The 14,424-nt window shown below is 44.9% G+C and overlaps 1 protein-coding gene across 3 annotated transcripts in view; it reads right to left on the bottom strand.

The window, feature by feature from the left end:
• The window catches only part of LOC117422288 (guanine nucleotide-binding protein G(s) subunit alpha), a 44,679-nt gene that overhangs the window by 18,253 nt on the left and 12,002 nt on the right, over window positions 1-14,424 (bottom strand). For 2 of the 3 annotated variants that reach the window (XM_058990680.1, XM_058990679.1), the window contains 3 exons: window positions 7,546-7,618; window positions 1,787-1,841; window positions 1,560-1,679 (listed from right to left, as the gene is read on the bottom strand). In XM_058990680.1, coding sequence (XP_058846663.1) covers window positions 1,560-1,679; window positions 1,787-1,841; window positions 7,546-7,618 — 248 coding nt within the window. Of the gene's footprint in view, window positions 1-1,559; window positions 1,680-1,786; window positions 1,842-7,545; window positions 7,619-11,593; window positions 13,038-14,424 lie in introns of those variants that run through there. The other variant, XM_058990681.1, reaches the window with a different exon arrangement.

Genomic DNA, 14,424 nt, shown 5'->3' with positions numbered 1-14,424 from the left:
GGTGACACTCTCCTCGCTGCGCACCCTTTCCCAGCACTGCTCTCCGGCTTAGCTGTCATTAGTGGTGCAGCAGCAGCAGCAGCAGCAACCCGCTTCCTGTTCACACGCTCAGCCTGCGAGCCGCCACACCCCTGCCGGTGCTCGGCACGGGCATTAACCCTTTCATGCGTGGCAACCTCATATAGGAGCAGATAAAAAACAAAAAGTAGTCGTCTTTATATGGGGACATGTGGAAAACGCAAATACACGAAGACCTCATATGAGAATGCAACCCCACCCCATAAAAAGTAAGGGAAAAAGTCCCCAACATGAGACCTCCACTGTAAAACTCCAGGATTCAAAAGAACACGATTGAATCACTTCTACTATCCAATAAAAGACACCACTTTGAGCAGACACTTCCCATTCGAATAGGAAGGCATCGCTTCACAGAAAGGGATTCTGGAATTCAATTAGCATCCTGGGGCAGAAGAGCCGGAGAAGAGGATCACAGGGTATCCTTCTTAATTGCAACCCAAAGATCTTTTAACAAGCAGGTGTAAACAAGCCAGGAGGCCGAGCGCGATCCTCGGAGGACTATTACATGGCTGCTGCTGGGACTCGGGTGCGACTATTAGTGGCTGCTTAATCAGCTCAACTGGGAGAACAGCGTCATGCCAGAGTTGAGCACTGAGACCTACACCCTCTGAATATGAACAGGTTCAAAATCCAAGTGTGACGGACGTAGAGACAGGATCCTCCATATATCCCCCCAACTCTAATACGCAAGATATACAAAATAAAATAATAATAATAATAATAATAATAATAATAATAATAATAATAATAATAATGCTCCTCTTGCTCCCCATCCACCCATACAAAGAGAAGTGTATCCACATGTGCAGGTGTTCAGCAGTTCAACTCTAGAACATGAGTCTAAATTTACATCCGTGTAATGAAATCCCAAAAATGTGGCTTTCTAGCCAGCTTCTAAAAGAGTTCAGCTAACGAGTTCAATTTGAAGAGCGACAGACCCTCCATTCAGACGTGAAGAGCGCCTCGCTGCCCTTTCTAAATCGGGAAGCTTCATTATTGGATTAAAGGAAGAACAGGAAGCCAACTGTGTGCTTCAGAACTTTGACAAATCACAATATTCTTGTTAAAATTGACTCCTCTTGGTCCTCCGTACAGCTGTGAATGAGGGGGTGGAGTGACCAGCCTGTGAATGAGGGGGTGGAGTGACCAGCCTGTGAATGAGGGGGTGGAGTGACCAGCCTGTGAATGAGGGGGTGGAGTGACCAGCCTGGCCCGGCATTCAAATCCAGTGCTACTGTCCTGCAAGCCGGCCTCCCCCAAGCCCCTCTGAGGTGAAGATGGCTCATCTGGAAAGTTGCATACAATCTGACTCATTTCATACAGACAACAAAACACATTTCAGATGTGACTCAAGGCCAATGAAATGTGAAAAAAACAACTAGATAACAGTGAATCCGTCTCTCGTTCGGGCACTGGAATCACACCCCTCCCCTTCCAAACCACTACCTGAAAAGGAGAACGCATCCTGAAGAATGACTTACCGCAGTGAACTCAAAGTCCTTCTGGTTAACTAGGTTAAGGATGTATTCGATCCGAAACTGGTTCTCGGGACTGGCTAACTGGACAGGCGGTGCCAACGTGCTCATTGCTGCCACTATCGTCTGTAAAACACCAGGAAGAGAGATCGATTAGCATCACACGCACGCACACACACACACACACACACACAGAGAAAAGGCTCACGAGACGAGGAACTGAAACAACTTACCTCTATAGCTTCTTTAATATTATTTTTAATGTCCTGAATTTTCTGTTTTTTCTCTCTGCAACCAAAAAAAAAAAAAAAAAAATCAATAAAAAAAAATCAGTAATGCAATCTACATTAACACAGGCCCTTAGAAGTAAGGGTTTAAAATCACTGGAAAAGGAAATGAGGATAACGTGAGAATAGTGAAACAGTGACCGACTTCCACAGTACAAACTCTACAACCCAATACAGAGAACCTCTTCACTGGTCGTTCATTCTGTCCAGAGCAGTCACAGCAGCAGGGCTGATGGCACTGATGAGGTCAGCCCTGGCACAGCCTGTCGATAAATCAGAGGTTTCCATGCTGGCTGGCACAGTCCCTGCCTGCCTGCACAGGTCCTCTCCTCTCCGATTAGAGGAGGGGAGGGATAGAAGACATGGCGCCCTGTTTATCTCCCAACCTTGGGCAGCTGGGCCAGGCAACGTCATTGTGATGCACGCTTGTCACATTGCAAAACAGACCCACTAAATCATTCCGCTTTCCCTGGAAAAGCAGCGTAGTAGCCAGCATTCACAAGGCTAGCACAACTGCTTCACACAGTCAAGAGCACTGGGAGATCACACAGGGGACAGACAGTATGAAAGTGAGGGAGAGCCTCCCTAGTCTTTCAGGGTACAAAATCCCTGTGCCAATTGCGTCCCCCCCTTCAAAATCACGGTTAGCTTATCCAACTGCATCTACGTTAAGCAAATGGACTATTTCTGGTGCTACCCAAAAAAAGAGCCCTCGGGCTGGCCGTGTTTAGGATGCTTCAGTTCAGATGGGAATCTGTACGCTTGCTTTGTACTTCCTACACACAGCGTTACAAACTCAAACACAAATTACATAAGATGAATCAAATCACTCCAGGGATGGAAATAGCAGTTTCACCCATTCCAGGTTTTAATACAAGCCCCAGCATATAGATAACAAGCTCAGGAGTGTCTTACTAAGCTCACAGTAAAACCAGGAATGGACTAAACGCTATGCAATGGGAGTCTTATTTCCATCCCTGCGATCAATCACAAACCCCTGCTTATCTACAGTAGCAGGTGCTCCCTAACAGTCGGATGGGCTGCAGTGCAGGAGACTGGAAAGCAGTCTGGGAAACTTGCCTGCTCGTCTCTTCCTGTGAATAAAGTCTAAAACAACAAATCTCCAAGTGCGACACAGACCACGTCTCCTTCCTGATCACCTCATCACAGATTTCAAGGGTTAGTTCAAGAGCAAGGACATCATCACCCTCATGATGTAGAATGAACTGTAATGCAGTGTAAATAACTCCCTCCCCCTCCCATACACAAGAGCGAAAGGGATACCGTAGCATGCAAACGTTTCAAATGCAACGGTGCTGATAAACTGCAGCACCGGGACCTTGCAGAGAGGTTGATCTGCACTGTATAAAGTGACTGGGTACCAGAGGCCTAAGAGAGTGGATTCAAAACCTCGTGTAGCGGTCTGCATGTTTGCACAACACAAAAAGAACTTCCAGCCTTCAGGCACTTTTTTTTTTTTTTTTTAAGTAGCAACAGACATTTTATACAGTGCTGCATTGGCATCGCCTCTTGAAAGTCCTCAGATGACTTGCAAACCCAATGACTTACACAAGGAGACGGTACCAAGGCCTCTGCACAGCTCCTCAGGTTCTGACTGGAACGCCATGGTTCTGACCAGGCAGCTGTGTGCTTTCTAATGGAAAAAACACTTCTGCCGTTAAGACAAGGTAGCTGTGAAGATGGTTTTGAAATTCGATAACTGGAAGGGTTTTCTGCCTTGCATGCCGATGTGCGCTCAAACACAGTTCTATTAATAGCCAGTGCATGGGTGTTTGGGGGGAAAGGTTTGCAACAGAACAATCTCCAATTGTGCTTTGTGTTTTCGTGCCCCCTCCTCGCAGTTACGAAGGCGTATGCCAGATTTAAAAATCAATCCAGCAAGTTATGAGAGTCACACGCTTTCATGGTTTTAAAAAAAAAAAAATGGTTTTGCTGTTTTTTTGCTCATGATATTGGAAACAAACCTCCTCTGTGGAGCCTTCCAAGTTCCTGACTTGAGCAGCTCTCACATGACACAGTGGTGGTGGGGCAGACAAAACTGTCCTGTATGTGTAACACCACTCATCTGCTATTCAATGCACATTCACTCCACTGTTGCAAGGTACAAGAGTGCAAAACAATTGTCTGCATTAGTGTAAACCCCATCTTAAATAAATGAGTAAAACATGTATTCTTTGTAACATACAGATACACCGCAGTGAATTACAAGAAAGTGACTCCACTGAGGGGCTCTGCAGCATTGCAAAACCACAAGAGCGCAGTGACAGTGGTGAAAGGGCACACAACACACAGACGGAATTATTTTCTTGCGATTCACTGGATAGGTTTTTACACAATATAAAAAGTGTGTAAAAGATGTAAAAGCAATTCATGGGACTGCAAATCAGCTCTGCTAGTGTTGTGTGTAAGGAAGCCTCGAGGACCATTGGGCAGGTTGGATTTGTGCAACGCAAAGAAATGCAAATTCAGAGCAGGGTGAAAATAAATCTGTCCTCATGGATAGCAACAGCTGGACACAGGCTTCAGGAGATGAAACCCTGGACTATCCAAACCCAATGCTTTTTTGCAAAACTGTGCAGAGAACGTCTTGAACGAGAGGCGCCCATTCAGCCCATCAATGCTCGTCCAGTTCCTAGTTGCCGATTGATCCCAGAAGTTCATTAAAGTCGTCTCTTGCTGGACTCCCCAAAGCCATGGTTTTGCTGTAAGCCATCTTTAGCTTTGTAGTGGCGTCTACTTGAGGCTCTTTCAACGCCTTGCATTCCTGGTTCCTGTTCCCAACATGCTATCAGTGATTGAACCACAGCTTACTGTAGAAGTCTTCTCTTCGTGGCTGTGCTAGAACTACACTCCAGGCAGAGTGAATTCATTTGCTAGCGACCCAGGAGGCTGTCTGCACTCAGCAGGTCCCCCGACAGGGAGCTGTGAAACAATAACCTGCCCCCTGGAGCGTAAATGAATTAAGAGCGAGGCCCGAGCCACAATCCTGCCGGGAGTCTTGAATCCCAGGGCAGGCTGCTTCACTACCGCAAGATACACGCTAGCTCCGAGTCGCAGACACTGGCTCAGGACTTCCACAAACGATACCGGACAACTGCTGCTCCCGATTCACGCTGCCTTCGGATCCTAGCGGACATTACCCTTTTGGAAGCGTTTTCCAAGGCAAATCAAAAGCACAGGCTGCTTGCATTGGAATGATACATCCCTGACCTGCATCATTCCCATGTTTAAATCTCTTCATGATGAAAAAAGTCGACGACCGTGAAATATATCAACAGAAGAAGGATGCACAGGCAGCCCCATGCTACATATCACCAGAATCGGACATTCAAAAAAATAAAAATAAACAAAACTAAATGGATGTTGATGGAGTTTCATAACAATTGCATAAGAGGTTATTTTGGTATATGTACCGCGACCGCCTCCACTTTGCAGGGGATTTCATCCCAAGTGGGGTGAGAGGTAGGATCCCTCTCGTAGGGCTGCTGAACTCACTGGTTCTATTAAGAGAGTGATCAGAGCTGCTCTTCACAGTGCGAGGGTCAGAAGAACGCAACATGCACTGTATGCCTCGCGAAGTATCAATAACAAGGAAGAAAAAAAAAAAAAAACAAACAAGCGCGCACACACACACACACAGTCAAACCGAGGGGGAAGCTGCAGCTTAGCTGAATTGGGGGGCTCCTGGTGGCACAGGAAAGAGAGGCTGTTGTGTTTACATACTGCATGCATGTGTGAGAGAGGAGATGAAGGGCCCGGCTGAGCCGCCACACTGCGACACAAACACTACACAAAATCCAGCAAGGAAACAAGAGCGACCCCTCTGCATATTCAACAAATTAAACTCCAGGATTAACAGACAGTAAAGCCGTCCGGGTCAGGCTTCTTAAAAAAGTAACTATATTAAATACAAAGAAATCATTGAAGCCACCAGGTTTGAGGCATCGGACAGTTAACATGGAACGCAAATATATTCAGCAAGAGGTTCTTAAATGAACGAAAGCACGGCAGACTTCCTTACTGTCTCAGCGAACAACTCCAGCTCAAAACGAGAGTCCAATAACCACAACCACAGCACTGCTTGAAAGCTGATAAAAGGTGGCGATAGAGAAGAGTTTGCATTCTCTGTTCCTTGTAGCAGAATGGACTTGGTACTTTTGAAGATTGTAAAAACATGTTCTTTCTTTCAAGGAGCGAGCAAGTCACTTGGTACATATCAGCAACATACCTGCAACGTGAATTGAATCACTCAAACAACTGATCCTTATCGCGAGTTGTGACATACAGGAGACGCCAAAGCTGGTAATCTCTAGGGGGAAGCTCTTGTCCTTGGGTCCAAATCAATTGGCCTGTGCAGGCACTCATTTCAAATACAATATAAAACCACGTAAAAACATCCATGAGCTCATTAAAAATAATAATAAAAGCAGTTAATTTTATATAAACCAAACATGCCGTACCAGTGATAGCGAAACACTGCCATGCAACTCCCCCAGATAGCTTTTACACTGGAATCAAATCCATGGCACTTCATCGTTTTTTTGTGTTTGTGAAATCATTGCCTAAGTGACCAATCAGATTAAAAGCAGATTGTAAATATGCAAAAAGGCAGGTCCACTGAGTCACGCATACGACTGGTGCATCAGACGCATTGCTCCTTCACACGAACAGCTGCAGCCAAATCACAGTAAAGCAGAAGCTCAGATCACTCCAACATGCCCACGTTTGAAAGATATGCGGACAGGAAAAACTGGCAAGTGGAGGTTTCAGAGACTTGAGTTTTAACAAACTGCAAGTCTGATAGCGGGTGCCTACATGGCCTACCTTCTACCTTTCGTATTCGTAAAAGCAGATCTACCACAGATCATCCCCAAGCTTTTGACAAAGAGTACGTGCGCTACAGTAAATGGGAAAGCCATGTGAAAGGACTGGTGAAACTTTAATGTAATGAAAATTAGTAAGACACAACACTAAATGCAGGGTTGGAAACAAAACTCCCATTGCATAGCAGTTTGATCCAGTCCTGGTTTGACCGAGTTTAATAAGACACACCTGAGCTTGTTACCGATAACACTGTGACTCGTAGTTAAACCTGCAATGGGTAAAACTGCTATGCAATAGGAGTCTTATTCCTATCCCTGAGAACAAATGATTGGAGTGTACAAAATGTAGTCAATCCTGTTTTACCACTCCGTGCTACTCAATGCTGCAGCACGCATGACGAGACTGTGCAGGTGGAAAGGTGTGTGTGGGTGACTGCTTGCTGCTTGGCCTGCAGCACATTCCCTTCATGCCAGGTCTTCCTCTGTGATAAACACCCTCCATTCTTCTCATATCAGTCAGTGGCATGCACCATGACAGGCTATTAGCCCACAAGCCATGACCCTGCTGACTGTGGACAGAGCAGCAGGACAGAACTACAACATGTACTGCACTCTCTGACCAGGATCCTGACCCCCAAACTAATAGCTTCGAAAGAATATATACTGGGTGGCCAATGATGTTCCAGACGAAGCGATTACTGTTGCTTGGGTTCAGCATCCGACGACTTGAACCACAAGTTAAACCAACGCAACGCACGTGCAGTATGGGCAGCTGCACCAGCTAAACAAACACGTGCCTTTACAACAGGCACAGCACATTGTGATGCAGTTCAAGATCTCCGAAGGTTCCTGTACACTTACTCAGCATTGAATCCGTTGACGTGCAGGATCCTCATCTGTTTGACTATAGTGCTCTTCCCAGACTCGCCCGCTCCTGCAAAAAGGACAGAAACAGTCAGGACCTCCAGAAACAGTGGCAGCGTGGTGCAAGCACGCAGATAACAGAAAACAGAGCATCGTGTGCTTTCACCATCACACCTTTATGAAAAGAAAGCCAACGACAATCTGCTTAAAACAGCCAACTGTCGTTTGTGGATTTCCCCTATTCACCATCCCACTATTAGGAGAATAAAATAAATAGTTAGCATATCAGATATAGTTAATATGCCCCCCCCCCCCTTAGGAATCCCAACTGCGCATCAACAGACTCCTCACTGCATTCACGTGGAGGTAAAAGGGGGGGCGATCGCTCACACGGTCACATGACTTGAATGGGGGAAGGTCTATTCAATGCTTTAAATCTACTGTCATGAATCAGTTACTTTACTAGCACTACTACTCGTACAGAGAATCTTTGTCCTGTTTATTTACATTCACTCCGGATTGGCAAATCATTGAAGTAGTGCTCTACAAATAAATCATGGTACCTCTGCTACTCACATGGTCTGACTGCAGCTAAACCATTGGTTTCTTTGAAACAGCTGCATATTCCAAACTGAAGAATACAATACAAGCAAAAGAACCAGAATGACCTTCAGCAGAAGAAAACGGGGGTCCTGGTGAGAACACTGAGAAAACGGGGGTCCTGGTGAGAACGCTGAGAAAACGGGGGTCCTGGTGAGAACAGTGATCGTGCCAACAGGATCAGACTGAACCTTACGGGCAGCGCTTTCAGTTAGAAAGGAAAGGATTCTTAATGTCTCGGCAAGAAAAAGAAAAAAGCTCCCCAGCCACCCACCATTTCTTAAAGCCTCACGAAAGGGTACGCAGCACAGACTGGTTCATATCTGCTTAAACAGGCCAATTATCTGAGATACTGCATAAGAGCAAAGAGAGAGACGGGGGGGGGGGGGGGGGGGGGAGATACAGGGGGCTGCATCGTACACTAGAGAGAGAGAGAGAGAGAGAGAGAGAGAGAGAGAGACAGGGGCTGCATCGTACACTAGAGAGAGAGAGAGACAGGGGCTGCATCGTACACGAGAGAGAGAGAGACAGGGGCTGCATCGTACACGAGAGAGAGAGAGACAGGGGCTGCATCGTACACGAGAGAGAGAGAGAGAGAGAGAGAGAGAGAGAGAGAGAGAGAGAGAGAGAGAGAGAGAGAGAGAGAGAGAGAGAGAGAGAGAGAGAGAGAGGAGAGAGAGAGAGAGAGAGAGAGAGAGAGAGAGAGAGAGAGAGAGAGAGAGAGAGAGAGAGAGAGAGAGAGAGAGAGAGAGAGAGAGAGAGAGAGAGAGAGAGAGAGAGAGAGAGAGATGAATCGAACACCCGGGCCCTATCGACAGCAGCAGAAGGAAAGGTGTTGGATGTTCTCTGAAGACTCCTCTGCCTGGGGTTCCTGTTCCAGTCGAGCCAGGGCAGAAGGAGAGACACAGACAGAACAAGACAGAGAGAGTCTGCTCTTGTGAAATGCAGCGTCTCCAGCGAGCACAGCCCAGGCCCTGCTGCACTCCACTCTCTACACTCTGCTCCTCCATTTTGTACAGTTCAGAAACTGATAAAAGAAATGTCCCTCATCCCAGCAGTACGCCTTGGATTTGTAAGATCCCATCATCACTGTGCTACTAATACTGCAACACAAAGCTTTCCGATCACACACTGACACCCCCACTGCCGACACAGGAGAGGACCCCACACTTGCGTGCACTGCTCTGCTCACTCATTTATTTTTAAAGTTACACATACACACACAGTCCATGCAACTCAGCTACTGCCAGCTCTAAATAATCCTTGGTTTATGTGCCACAGGTTTGAAACCCCAACATGCACAGCAGCTATAAACAGCACATCTCTAGAGCTGCTCCATTTCTATGTAATAATTCCTAATCGAACAGCGTGTCACCTCTGAACCTGGCAGCACACACCTGGAACGTGTCACACAGGGGACGGCAACAGCACCCCCCTTGCATAGCAGCTTGAGCCATTCCAGGTGTTACTGTGGGCTTAATTAGGAGCCACCTGAGGATTCCTCCCCGATGGCTGATCTGATTAGACTCCGGTGTGGCTAATTACGCTCAGACTCTCCCATTCCTGCAAATGTAGATTCACTGCCACACACGGTAGAGGCACTGAATGATTTCATACCTCTACTGTAACGTAAGAGGTCACAGCCAAACCTCTGCACACCCTTGTCATCTGGTTTAAAAGCCTTGCTTTCCGATCGGAGTCCTATTCTAGCTCATCCCAAACTCATGAACACAGTATACAGACACATGCCCTCACACACAACCCCCCCCATTATACTGTTGCTATGTATTTACTTCCAGGAACAGCAGCTCCACACTCTGTCACGCAAGTCATTCAGAGTCCCTGCAGGCTAACTCATACATCACAAAGGGGGGAGCTCCTTGAAGCTCAAACAAATTGAAATATACAGAACACGGCTGTTACGGTTTAGTAGACACTCCTACAACCAGAAACAACTGCAGGTGTCTCAATAGTGCCAGTGACTACTAACTAAACAGAGGACCGATATCAACTGGGGGGGGGGGGGGGGGGGGACAGAAAACACTATCCCCTCTGTTACACCCCCCCCTCCCCCCAGGTTGCAAGTCAAGTTTCCATTGCCCCTGCTAGACTGGTCTGGCTGCTCCTACAGAAACGTGGTCTGTGCTCAGGTTGCTGTGAGGTCCCTTGTCTATGGTGGAGGGTCTGGCTCTTGAAGGGAGGGGTTGTAAGACTCAAACATGCAACAGTAATGGTATCTGTGACGCTGCACAGCACTGATCTTGAAAGAGGGATAGCCATGCCTTGACCCAAAGCCGGCTCACTCAATACACCAGTTCTGGAACTGGGAACACGGCCCTGGTCTTGACATCACAGGAAGAATCGGGTGTTCTCTAGCGGTGTCAGGAATCATGCTCGATGTGTCTGTGTCATCCATGCTTTACAGAACTTCAAATGAAAGAACTCCTATTGAACGGGACTCCAGTCTGGCAACCTTTACAGCCAAATCCGTCCCTTTCTGGTTACCTTACACTGCTTCTACTACAGCACAAAAATAATAAAAAACAAACTGCCGTTTAAACAACTACCAGACAAACACTCCGAGTATTATTACTACTACCAGGACTAGATGACACGGGCCCTTCTCTGCTGTACATCAGTCACAGCAATGTAATATTTAATAACCAGTTCGGTAAGTGCTTGTCCTGGAACAGGATCAGATCAAGGAGAGTGTGTTGAATGTTATGTATCACCAGGGGCAGGCCTCGTTCATCCATGTAAACAGTATCTGTGCGCTCCATGTTAGTACATATTGTTTTTACAAAATAACATCCCAACAATAGCGATACTGATGTGAAGTCTATTATTATTACTACAGTAACTTACACTCGGGACTCTGTAGTTCAAGCAAATCAATCAAATTATATATATATATATATATATATATATATATATATAACATGTACACAGTAGTGTTTTTATATTCACATGTGTGTGATAATGCCTGATGACAGTACAGTTCTTTATTTTTCTCCTCGCAAACCCACCCAAAAAACGCAACAATAAGTCTCTATTTTATTACGATCGTTGTATAAACACCCGATTATATTTCACCTTGATACACATTCTGTGTCTCAAGCAGTTTGTACGGTTTTTTTTTTTCATTTTTTAATCTCGCCTGTGTCGGATTTTTATCGCGGCGGAAGAACCGTGCCTCACACACGTATCTAGGCATTTGGCAGCTCACAAAACACATTTGTTTGGTTTGTTTACAATGAAAAAATCCCATGGCAAACAGAATATATCACCCACAGTATAGGCCTATATAACACAAGGTATTTTCTGCCGATATCGGCGTGTCACCTGCGCTTCGCTCGTCGCGGTTTAAACAGTATGACGGCACATCCAGAATAGACATACGCGCACATACATGAAACACACACACATGCATGTTTAAAACACCTACCCAAAAGCAGCAATCGGTGCGTGGCCCGGTAGATCTGCTTATCTTTCTGTAACTGTTTTTCTATCTTTTTGTTGGCTTCCCTCTGCGCTTTATCTTCGTTTCGCTGGTCCTCCGTCTTGCTGTTCCCCAAACACCCCATCTTCCAAAAACCGTGGAGGGGTGAGGGCGGAGAAAACACACACACACACACTCACAAAATCTCTAAATTCAACAACAAATCACACCATATAAAAAAAAAAAACGGGACACTTTTTTTTTTTTTTTTTTTTTAAATCCAGTCAATGTCTCTCTTTTTTCTGGTAATATTTAAAACAGATTTTTTTTTTTTTTTTTTTTTGAAACCCCGATTCCAATCTGAAGTCTGTACGATGACGCCGCCCGGGCAGTCCCCTCTTCACACGGACATTTCTTCTTATATTCGGTGTTTATTATTGTTATTATTATGTATTTATGTATTTATTATTGTTATTTAAATGATAAACATGTCGTACTTTTGTTTTCAAAACGTTTAAATAAACAGTTTTGCCTTTTCGAATCCCACACGACGTTCTCCTGTTAAAGAGGCCAATTAAATTCCTTCCGAGAAATCCTTCGTTTTTCTCAAAATTGTATTTTATTTTTTCACAAAATACCTCACAAAAATCCCATTAGCAACGGCGAATTCCTCTCTCTCTCTCTCTTTATCTTCATCCACCGGGAGGGAGAGAGGAGAAAACCAAAAAATAATAAATTAATAAAAATCTCCGCTAAAACGACGGCATGTTAAGCATTGCAAACGTTTATTTCTTCAGTAAAAAAAAAACGCAAAGCCGCTTCATGCGTCTCCACACTGACTCAACCGGAGTATTTCTGACACACACGCACACAGATAATTGTATTTTTTAATATATTTTTTGTGCAGTCTTCCTCCTCCTCCCCGGTGTTGCTTGCCTGCTCGTTTTTGCCCAAATCCAGAAAGGCCCTTCGTCTCTCTCTCTCTCTCTTTTTTTCTTTCGTTTATTTTATTTCCTCACATCTGTAGGTTTTCCGCGTCCCCTCCTCTTTTTCGGATTCTTCCCGGTACCTGGGTTTTTTGGGAAGTCTGTTTTTCCCCCCCTTTTCCCGCAGGTAGGCGTTGTGTGCCAGTTCAGGGTTGCGCTAGTCCCTCGGTGGATGGGGGTTCAAATACATGTGCATGTATGTCGCGCTCTGTCTCTCCCAGTATAATGTATTGTGTGCGTGTGCTGCGCAGAGACTCCTCGGCTGGCTGGCGGTGTTTTATTGCTTTCCCAGCCGCTCTGAAAGGCTGTTTCTTCGGCTGTATTATTGTTTTCCTTCCCGTGGGTTTGTACAGCGAGATAGATTGCGGTGAAGACACGGGGTGGGGCAATGTGCGCGCACGGAACCCTGGGAACGGAGAGGCGGAGTCACATGACACCCGAAACGTCAGCAACTGCAACCCGGCAACGAAAAGGCGCTCCCTTTAAAAACGACTTACAATGCAAACACAAAAACAACACACAACACAATACAAAACACAACACAACACAAAAACAAAACAACACAACACAACACAACACAACACAACACAAAACACAACACAACACAACACAAAAACAACACAACACAACACAACACAACACAACACAACACAAAAACAAAACAACACAACACAACACAACACAAAAACAACACAACACAACACAACACAACACAACACACAACACAACACAACACAACACAACACAACACACCACACCACACCACACCACACCACACCACACCACACCACACCACACAACACAACACAACACAACACAACACAACACACAACAACACAACACAACACAAAAACAAAACAACACAAAAACAAAACAACACAACACAAAAACAAAACACACAACACAATACAACACAACACCACACCACACCACACCACACCACACCACACCACACCACACAACACACAAACAACACAACACAACACAACACAACACACAACACAACACAACACAACACAACACAAAAACAAAACAACACAAAAACAAAACAACACAACACAAAAACAAAACACACAACACAATACAAAACACAACAAAACACAACACAACACAACACACAACACAATACAAAAACACAACACAACACAACACAACACAAAAACAAAACACAACACAACACAACACAACACAAAAACAACACAAAACACAACACAACACAAAAACAAAACACACAACACAATACAAAACACAACACAACACGATATGAGGACGCATGATGTCAAATGACTCTGCTTTTTCTTCAGTCGACGCGACTTCCACAGGGCACGGCTATAAAATCCAGGATACCCACATAATGAAAAGAAAGACAAGAGCGTGTTACTACTTTACAAATACAAACACGTTTTTTTTGTAAACCCCCCCCCAAAAAAAACTATACGTTACATAATTAGAAATAACACATCATTTACGACATTTCAACCCCTAACTATAAACTTTTATTATTATTATTATTATTATTATTAGAAGAAGAAAAAAAAAAGCTTTGGAAAATCAAGCTTCTGGGATCCTTCAAGAAGCTGCTTGATGAGATTCTGGGATCAATAAGCTACTAACAACCAAACGAGCAAGGTGGGCTGAATGACCTCCTCTCGTTTGTAAACTTTCTTATGTTCTTATGTTCTTATGTTTTTACTGATACAGTATTTATTTCTAAATGGCTGTTTTTATGCATAGTGAATAGTACCCCCAGGTGGCCAAAGTATGAAAGAGCAAGTCAACCCTGAATTCTGAGCCGATCCTTACATTTAAAAAGTGGTGCAGTTTCTTTTAAGGGAGGAAATTGATTCAGTG

This window comes from Acipenser ruthenus, chromosome 18, assembly GCF_902713425.1.
Source record: "Acipenser ruthenus chromosome 18, fAciRut3.2 maternal haplotype, whole genome shotgun sequence".
In the NCBI taxonomy this organism is placed as follows: domain Eukaryota; kingdom Metazoa; phylum Chordata; class Actinopteri; order Acipenseriformes; family Acipenseridae; genus Acipenser; species Acipenser ruthenus.
Note: the sequence above shows the minus strand (reverse complement) of the source record. Positions and strands in the feature narration are given on the sequence as shown.